Genomic DNA, 10,216 nt, shown 5'->3' with positions numbered 1-10,216 from the left:
ACAATTATTAAATAACTTTAAATAATTATTTCCCCCAACACACGTTACTATATCTAGATCAGATATGTGGGCAGGCAGTCAAATAACGTGTGAAAAAGCCTCAACCCCAAGTGAGCTTGTTAATTAATGTTAGCGTGTGTGTTTAGCTGTAAACACAGTCGGATGGGCGACCAAAACGTCCCCGTTTTCCGGACAAAGTCCCCGTTTCCGGTGGCCGGTACCCGGTTGAAACTCCCGAAAATGTTCCCGTTTTTGAATGTGCTTTAAAAAACATAGCGAGGTGAAATAAAATGTTACATGTCGGTAAAAACAGAGTAACAGTGTTGTGCCTTTTGTAGCGTTAGCGTATTTCTTCTTCAACTACTTCTTCTCCTTCTACCTCTTCTTCTTCTTCTTCTTCTACTTCTACTTCTTCTTCTTTTACCTCTTCTACTTCTTCTTCTACCTCTTCTTCTTCTTCTTCTTCTTCTACTTCTAGTTCTTCTTCTTCTACCTCTTCTACTTCTACTTCTTCTTCTACTTCTTCTTCTTCTTTTACCTCAACTTCTTCTTCTACTTCTTTTAACTCAACTTCTTCTCGTTCTTCTTCTTCTACCTCTACTTCTTCTCCTTCTTCTTCTTGTTCTACTTCTAATTCAATGTACCTTCCCGCAAATTATTGGACAAAAGAAACTCGGCTAGTAGTGTCAACTAAATCCATAGTATTAGAACAAAAGTGCTTTAAACGAGGTAAATTACGAATGTATGTTCTCAATCGCGTATGGGATTGAATATGAAATGATTTTGGATTAGATGTATTGTCCCCAGGGGGAATTCATTTTCACAGCACTGTGAAAACAATATGAAATCAACAAAAAATAAGACAAGGCGACTACAGATAGCACCACACATGATGGTTACCTGTTATTATTTAGGGCTGCCTGTATGGATCAGGATTTTGCCAAAGCGAGCCCTTTTACTATAATAATAATAATAATAATAATATGTTGTGTATTGTATAAACCGTATGGGTACAATGAGCGACATCTAGTGACGGATTTTGGAACATTGATTTGATTTTTCTCATGGCAGTTAGACTCTAGAGACAAACCAGGGGACTTTACTTTAATCTGTGTCTGTCCATTTGGTTTAGTGTTGGATCCAATATTACATTTGGTTTATATATTAGTCGCTTTCTTATGAAATGCCAGGTTTTAGGCCTTGGTCTGAACATTCAATCCTGGAAATAAAAAATCCCCAGATTATTTGTTCTTTAATCCTGATATAGAGTAGATCAGTGGTCACCAACCTTTTTAAGCCCAAGATCACCGACCTCGGCCTAGGTGAAAGGCGAGATCTACGTATTGCAGAATTGAGTGAAAAAGACGGCCCAGACCATGCTTCCAATTTGAGCCCTTTTATATCTGGCTAATTGCATCTGAATTACTGTTACAATGAAGGCTCCATAATCAGCTCACGGCATATAGGCAGGGGTAAAGTGCAATTTTTTCTGAATGGGGGGCGGACCTCACCTCCTCTAGGGGGGTCCTCGCCACCTCTAGGGGGGTCCTCACCTCCTCTAGGTCCTCACCTCCTGTAGGGGGTCCGGGGGGATGCTCCCCTGGGAAGATCTTTTTTTAAATATTGAAGTTGAAAGCATCAATCTGGTGCACTCTGAGAGCAACATGAAGAGATCTATGGATACATCTCTCAGCACCCATATGAGACAGAACTGTAAAGAGATTTACTTTTTCTTTATAATAATAATAATAATAATAGATTTAATTTCTTAGCGCTTTTACAGGTGCTCAAAGACGCTTTACAGATAATAGTAAAGAGAAAAGAAAGGAACAACAAATAAATATATAGTTAAAGTCAAATAATAGAAAAACAATCACACATTAAAAGCCAGATTGAAGAGGTGAGTTTTTGTAAGATTTCTGAAGGTGGTGAGGTCGGTGCAGTCTCTGATGGGTTGTGGGAGTGAGTTCCAGAGGGAGGGGGCAGCGACGGAGAAGGCTCTGTCCCCCCCAGGTCCGGTGATTGATGTGGGTGGGGATGGATAGGAGGTTGGCTTCTTCTTTATGGATATTTTACAAATCACTCCCCTTTTTAAACTGTATTCTTGTTTTACTGCCATATAGTATTTCATACCTGTTTTCATTTATTCTCTTTGTATAACTATAATGATCCTTGGTCCACTGGCTCTGCATCAGTGAGAAAACCCTCTCGACATTTGCATTGTGAGAGGAAAGTGCAAAGACAAACTGCAACCTTCAGTAGTTCTGAGTAACATGCAATGCTTTTGGCCTTCTCAAAATATTTGGTCCACTTCTGGTGCACCTGCAGGCCACTGAACTCCTCATCACGGTTGCACCTTTCTGTGAATCTCTTCAGATTGGTGACCTGGTCAAAACACTTGACATCATCAATTACCACCCCCTTCTCTCCTAAGAACTTGATGCAGGCCTCCACATCATTCCACTCTGGTGGCTCACTCAGATCCATCCACGTGAATGCGGAGAACTCTTCCATGGGAGTCATCCACTTCTCCAAATACTCCAGACATGTACTGTACAGGCCTTGCACATCAGCACAGAACTGGTCATATTCCTTACCAAGTCCATCACTACGCTTTTGTGCCAGTAGTCCCTTAACTTTAAGGGGCATGAAGTTGTTGCTCTTGCGTTCAAGAAGAATGGTGTGGATGCTGTTCATTATTAAGGTGTAAGGAAATGTGTAAAATGTTTGGGCTTTTTTGTATAATTTCATGTAATTGAGAAAAGCAATAAAGTACTGGGGAAATTCTGAGAAAGTAACATCTGTGTATGACATTTTTCTGTCAGTGCAAAAATCCGAGCCCCCCTGAACGCACCGCCGCGAAACCGAAAGTTAAATGTTTTGATTGACGTCACTCAGCTGCTCCACTAACTGGGTTTACTGTAAAAACAGTGGACGGAGGTGTTTTTTACTGGAATCTTTTCCCCTTTCTTTGAGCAGAAAAGACACATCCAACCCGTGAGACTTAGAGATGTGTCCGCATGCTCTGCTGCTGGCTGCTGTGCTGTTTTGTTCAGGTAAAAGTTTCAAGTTATAGTCGCCATTTTGACCACTTGTGTGTAGTTTCGAAGAGAGAAATAAGTCGTCCATTTGCACTCATAGCAAAATGACTGAGTAACAATATTTGCATGTTCCTGTGAGACTACATCCAGACAATAGTTTGAAATGCCTTGCTCGATTTGGACAGAATATAAGTGGTTTTAGAGGATGCTGAATCCATTTCTGACATTTTCAGGATCAAAAATGTCAGTTTTAACCAGATAGTAGCCATATTTGTAGTCCCGGTGGGCTAATTTGGACTATTATGAGCGGAGATTGGATATAGTAGTCATCACATACAGAGCATTTTGTACACCTAGTTCCTGAACAGTGTCCTTCACATGCTGATATACAAGAGAGGGAGTTACACAGCCACAAGATGGAGGAATAGAAAGCAGTATTCAATGTTTACTTCAGATTAGCTCCACGTCAGAAATGATCATGCTTGTCATATGTCTATCTCCATAGAGGCTGAATCATCATGTTAATCACATAGCTATCCAGGGCTCTCAAGTTTTGAACAGAGTTCAGAGTGAGATTTTGGCAGCGGTGTTTGGTACTCCAACTTCTGACTCCCCTCAAAGTCCCATGAAGCCCTCTGTACCGCGAATGTCAACGGGGGGGGGGGGGGGGGGGGTGCTAGTGGAGTATGACGCCCTCTGTATCGCGAAGTGCACGCGTCTCAAACACGCCTAGTTTGTTTACAAAATTGCGGCGCAACTTGGTGGGCGGTACCCTGGAAAGAAATCTCTGCGTGACAAATACAAGGTGTGAGCGTGTGCATGGAGTGTAATGCCTTGAGAGCTCTGGCTATCATATTCCTCAAACAGTCCTGATGGTCTTCTAGGTAATCACACATCCTGTCATGTACGCAGCTACAGTTGGGATACCTTTGTTATCATGTTACTCTGATACTGGAAGAGTATTTTCCCACCATGTACATCTTTTAAGTATTTAGTTTTGTGTTATCCCAGCAGAGTCCTCAGTCCATGGCTCTCCAGAGAAGGTTAACGTCTCTCCAAAGAAGGTTAACGTCTCTGCCGGCGGCGTCGTTATTCTTCCTTGCAGTTTCCCTCCCAAAGATGTCTTCCCCACAGTGGAGTGGTCCAAGGAACACCTGAAGAAAGGGTTAGTCTTCCTGTTCCGCGACAACCGTGAGGATCTCGACATGAAGAGCCCGCTCTACGGTTCCCGGACGAACCTCTCTGTGGAAGATCTGAAAAGTGGAAACGCCTCGCTGAGGATCTCCAACGTTCAGCCGGCGGATGCAGGAACGTATCAATGCATGAGGATGTGGAATAAAGGCCAACAAAATATTACAAAAGTGGAGCTTTTTGTGGGTACGTTCAGTCTACCTATCAGGGTTCATATTTGGCAGGGATGGCAAAAGTACACACATTGACTCAAGTAGAAGTACAGATACTCGTGTTTAAAAATACTCTGGTGAAAGTAGAAGTACTGACTAAACTTCTTTACTCAAGTCAAAGTAAAGAGGCTTTGTAATGTACTTCAGTAAAAAGTACCCATAACTAGCAGCTGTTTTAAAGAGTACCTGACCTCCCTTTATATTAATAGAACAATAATGTCATTGTTAGCTAATGAATGTTTCCATGCTGAACAACGGCAACATGACAACGTTTTCATTGGTCCCTCTTCTTTAGAGAAGACCAGGGGCCTCATTTATAAATGGTGCGTACGCTCAAAAGATGTCGTACGCCAGTTTCTAAGCAATGTTTGCAATTTATACTTGACGGAAAAATGTGCTGTCCTCCACGCAAACTCTGACCCATGAGTACGCGGTACGCACAGAAACAGGAGAAACGAGAAACTGCGACACCGTTGGCAGGAGGAAGAATGGAGAGAAATATGTGGAAATAATACCATAAATAAAATGTTACCTCTCATTTATCATATATGAAGAATTCATTTTCAAACATTGATCAAAGCCAATCTTAAAATGATTTAACAAACGCCTGTTTGAGACTCCTCAGTGCACACAAAAACATAACTCGGAGAAATAAATAAATACCGAAATGTTATTGATCACCCCTCGATTATGTTCTCTTGTTAAGAAATGTATTAGGGGGGCACAGGCTGCGTGGAGACGCTTTGCACAGCTGATCGACACAAACCAACTAATACAAAAAAAAAATTCAGATCTAGTTGTCGTGACTCCACTCCGGAGGGATTCACCGATAATTTCTTACAGTTTCTCATCAAGGGGGGGGTCTCCTGTCCCCGGTACAAACACAGTCACACTGCCTGAGGAATGTTATGTGTATTTTGTCATTAACTTTTTTCGGACCACTTATTTATTTATTTTGGTGACGATCCGACCTCCATGCTGCTACTCTGGTTCAAATTGCATCCACCAAACAATATGATTTATCTCGACCTCCCCAAAATAACCAAAATCTGACACGGTGTCAAATGTCTTTTTTAGCTGTTCTGTCGTCCTTTCCAGCGATCTTCTTCATGCAGTCAGTCAAAATGAATGAATGGGCGTTTCTTTGACTATTTATAGGCAAATATGGGCGTTACGTGAAGCCCGTAAAACCTGCGCCGCATTTCGAGTTTATTGTGATTTATAAAAAGGGCACGTCCTACGCCGGTACGCAGTGTTTTATAAATCGGAAAATGTCTGTGAGTATTTATTTGCTTTGTCCTACGTCAGCAACCTTCCCACGTGAATCCTACGCAAGGCTTTATAAATGAGGCCCCAGGAAATGATGGATACACGGATCGTGTTCAAATCAATAGGCACGCAATGACTCTAAATAATAATGATCACGCCACCAAACACACATTCAAACTAAAGGAACCAGCCTGTTTGGAAAATGAGAGAAGTAGAAAGTACAGGTATTTGAGTTCAACATGTAAGAAGTAGAAAGTACAGGTATTTGTGTTCAACATGTGAGAAGTAGAAAGTACAGGTATTTGGGTTCAACATGTAAGAAGTAGAAAGTACAGGTATTTGTGTTCAACATGTGAGAAGTAGAAAGTACAGGTATTTGTGTTCAACATGTGAGAAGTAGAAAGTACAGGTATTTGTGTTCAACATGTAAGAAGTAGAAAGTACAGGTATTTGTGTTCAACATGTAAGAAGTAGAAAGTACAGGTATTTGGGTTCAACATGTAAGAAGTAGAAAGTACAGGTATTTGGGTTCAACATGTAAGAAGTAGAAAGTACAGGTATTTGGGTTCAACATGTAAGAAGTAGAAAGTACAGGTATTTGCGTTCAACATGTAAGAAGTAGAAAGTACAGGTATTTGTGTTCAAAATGTGAGAAGTAGAAAGTACAGGTATTTGGGTTCAAAATGTAAGAAGTAAAAGGAAAAAGTTGTCAGAAAAACAAGTAGTAAAGTAAAGTACTGATACCAGAAGCATGTACTTAAGTACAGTAACGAAGTGTTTGTACTCCACTACTTCCCACCTCTGGTTTTTGGACTAGTAGTACAATAACCCAAAAAGCAGAATATGGCCTCTTCCAATCCCACTCCTTGTTTGATTTGTTCGATTTATTTCGACGTGTAAACCAATAATAAAAAAATAAATAATTAAATGAAACAAGAGAATTATGATACTGTACAAACTTAAGCAGAATCTAATTGATAAACAAAAATATTATTGATCATCCTAATTACACATCCGAAAAGGGGAAGAAGTTCACACGTATTCACTTATCCAATAAATAAACAAATACAAATAAGGGGCAGGTAAAATAAGATGTTCTTCTCCCTGCTCCTTTCCACCATGCGCTATAAAACAAAACAAAAAACCAGTATTACATGTTTTGTTTTAAAGTAACTGCATCTTTGGAATAAACAAATAAACAAATCCCACCCCATCTCCCAAATCTAAATTTTCTTTTTACAAAATGTATGTCTACGTACAATATACATTTACAATTATAAATAATAATTGTGTTCTCTTCCTGTTTTTTTACATAAGCTGTTCCTGATCCCAAGATCTCCATCATGTCTCTGAAGGAGGGAGGTTTTACTCTCGAATGTGAGGCGACATGCTGGGGGTGGGATGCGAAAATCTACTTTCTGGACGAAAACGGAAAAAACCTCACTGCCGATTACCCAATAAAAGGTTACCCAAGAGGATGTTTCACCGTGCAACGAAGAGTGACTCTGCAGGAAGCCGCCAGCAGGTCAAAATGTTCAATCAAATTAAATTAAATCAAATTAATATTGTGCTCGAGCAGGGGCCACATACAGTACAATCTTAACCTATAAATAAGTGCATTTTCAACAACAATAAGCCTCAGTTAATCTTTTACACATGTGCATTACGGCTTATAGATCAGAGAGTATCAGAAACATCTAGTATCTGGAACTGAACTCTATATAGTATTTTACTCTATGATCAAAACTACTGGTCAAGGTCTAGAAAATATTTGACATTACTTTCCACATCTGTGTAGTAATCCTGAGCAGCAGCGTACAAACTGAAGTGCAATACAATCCCCCCAATGTATAACATGTATATCAAAAATACATAAACTCTCACGTTAGACACGTTTGTGTTGACGGGGACACGCCTGCATTTGCATTTCTGAACAACAAAGGTAATTTATTTGTATCACAGGGTCACCTGCAGAGTTCAGCGGGCGGACACCAAAGAGACCAGAGAGACGCAGATTCAACTTCCAGGTAAACTAATACTACTCACCTGTACCTGGTGTCAATCAAATCAACCATATTCATTATATCATAATATCACTTAGTGTCAATCCTCTGTGTGTGATACAAACAGGGGGATCAAAATGCTGTTTCTCACCAGCCCAAATAATATAAATATATTCAGGGTTCGTACGGGTGCTCGAAATCCTTGAAACTGCTTGAAATTTAATGTGGTGATTTCAAGGTTTGAAAAGTGCTTACATTTTGGTTAAAGTGCTTGAAATTGTACTTGCTTTACTTTTATTATAGATGGCTGTCTGACTGAATAGTTCTCTTTTTTCAATAACAGAAAAAGAAAAAGAAGCTTAATTGCTTTTCATAAAGACAGCTCCACTCCAGCCTTCCCGCGCTATGCGCGTGACCTGCCGGTTTGTTGTGATGTGTGTCCTGGGCATTCTGATGACAGACAGTAATAGATTACATTATGCAAGGGAGTTGCCGTTTCAACGAGCGTTGGCTAGCAGAAAACATATACAAGCCATGGCTAAGACGAACCCGCGAGTAGCCTCGTGCAAAGTTTGCTAAAAGTTCTTACAGCTATTTACGATGGGTCTGCGCTGCCAAGCCACATGAAGGTAAATCGTAGTAGAGCATTTTGGATTAGACGTTACTAGCTTAAACAAACGTGACATGTCTTGAACTTTCCTGTCAGCTCCCAGACCGTAGTCTGGGAAACGGGGGATGACTCTGTTGTCTCCCACGGCCAAAGCAACAAGCTTCGGGTTCAATAACACACTTTGTAAAATGAGGCAGAGAGGTGTTCTTCGTGGGAGGCCGTTGCATTTACTAAGGTTCTTCTTCTTGTTACAGAAAACAATTGACAGACCTATTTTCCTGCTGCTTCGTTTCTCTTCAAAAACATACATACGCTCGCTCACTCTCGCTCGCTCTACCATGCACACACACGCACGCCACACCCCTCTCTCTCTCTCTCTTAAAGGGATAGCGATCTCACTCTGCATGACCCTAATATCATAACACATGTAATGTTAGCAAACTGAACTCTATGAGCGAGAGTCAAAATGTTCAGAGGAGTGTACCTATGTTAATATGTGCGTGACAGTTGTCATCCTGTGGGCTTCAGATGATGAAGCACTCACTGGTGTCATTACACTTTAGCATGTTGTTGTCAATTGTAAACTGAGGATTTGACTGCCTCGCTATGATTGCTCATTTTAGAAACAGGTTAGATAAAGTCTTGCAGTATTGTACAATAGATAGATAAAATAGCAAAGTGTGTTAGGTCTAACTCTTAGTGTGTGTTTTGCTCACCGGTCCGTCACAGCAGGGGAGCAGCAGCTGATCTGATCTCTCTCTCGCGTCCGGTTACACTTCACTCACGTTTATGTCCATATCGATCAGATCCAGCTCTCCTGATCGACCTTTATAGAGAGCACCGATCAAACTATTAGGAGTGAATATCGGCCGATAATGACCAGCGGTTGAATTTTCAAAAAAAAAATCTAAATGTTACCAGCTAAAAAACTGTAATTACCGGTAACTAACGAAAACCCTGATACATACTTGCACACCCAAATATATAATGTTATGTATGTCATGTATACATTTACAATTATAAATAATAATTGTGTTCTCTTCCTGTTTTTTTACATAAGCTGTTCCTGATCCCAAGATCTCCATCATTCTTCTGAAGGAGGGAGGTTTTACTCTCGAATGTGAGGCAACATGTTGGGGGTCGGACGCGAAAATCGACTTTCTGGACGAAAACGGAAAAAACTTCTCTGCTGATGACCCAAAAAAAGATTTCTCCAGAGGATGTTTCACCGTGCAACGAAGAGTGACTCTGCAGGAAGCCAGCAGCAGGTCAACATGTTAATTACATTAAATTAATATTGTGCTCGAGCAGGGGCCACATACAGACAAATCTGATCTCAAGAGTTACAACAATTATATAAACAACAATAATAATGTATTATTTAAGACAAGCAGTGTGATTACTTTTATTGTATACATAATAATAATAAATTTATAATGACATAATATACTATAATAATTATAAAAGTATTATTATAATATCATAATGATGTATGAATACATTAATAATCTAAATAACAATTGTAATTGCATCCTTAAATGTCCTTTCTTATAATATATATTAAATAAATATATTAAAATAAATCTAATTTGGTGCAAATGTCCAGTGGAAATGAGAATTTGGGGATAAAACAGGGGCCACAGACAGCCAATCTGATCTCAAGGGGGCGGGGCCGGTAACAACTTAACCTATAAATAACAACTACTCCCTTTTTGTTTTAGCGCAAGGATGCAATGTTCACATTTAATTAACTCTCTTCATCTTATTAAAGGGACAACCTGAAATACTTAAGTGCATTTTTAACAACAATAAGCCTCAGTTAATCTTTTACACATGTGCATTACAGTTTACAGATTACAGAGTATCAGAAACATCTAGTCTCCGGTATCT

At 39.9% G+C, this 10,216-nt stretch overlaps 1 protein-coding gene across 2 annotated transcripts in view; it reads left to right on the top strand.

Annotated features, from left to right (window-relative positions):
• Window positions 1-2,846: 2,846 nt before the first annotated feature.
• LOC307032785 (uncharacterized protein) overlaps window positions 2,847-10,216 on the top strand; it is a 14,253-nt gene continuing 6,883 nt past the window's right edge. Inside the window, exons 1-5 of one of the 2 annotated variants that reach the window (XM_079671036.1) lie at window positions 2,847-3,056; window positions 4,053-4,418; window positions 7,031-7,238; window positions 7,676-7,740; window positions 9,387-9,594. In XM_079671036.1, the coding sequence (XP_079527162.1) occupies window positions 3,011-3,056; window positions 4,053-4,418; window positions 7,031-7,238; window positions 7,676-7,740; window positions 9,387-9,594 (893 nt within the window). In that variant the 5' untranslated portion in view covers window positions 2,847-3,010. The remainder of the gene's footprint in view (window positions 3,057-4,052; window positions 4,419-7,030; window positions 7,239-7,675; window positions 7,741-9,386; window positions 9,595-10,216) is intronic. The other variant, XM_079671037.1, reaches the window with a different exon arrangement.

This window comes from Notothenia rossii (assembly GCF_949606895.1).
Source record: "Notothenia rossii genome assembly, chromosome: 3".
NCBI lineage: Eukaryota > Metazoa > Chordata > Actinopteri > Perciformes > Nototheniidae > Notothenia > Notothenia rossii.
Note: the sequence above shows the minus strand (reverse complement) of the source record. Positions and strands in the feature narration are given on the sequence as shown.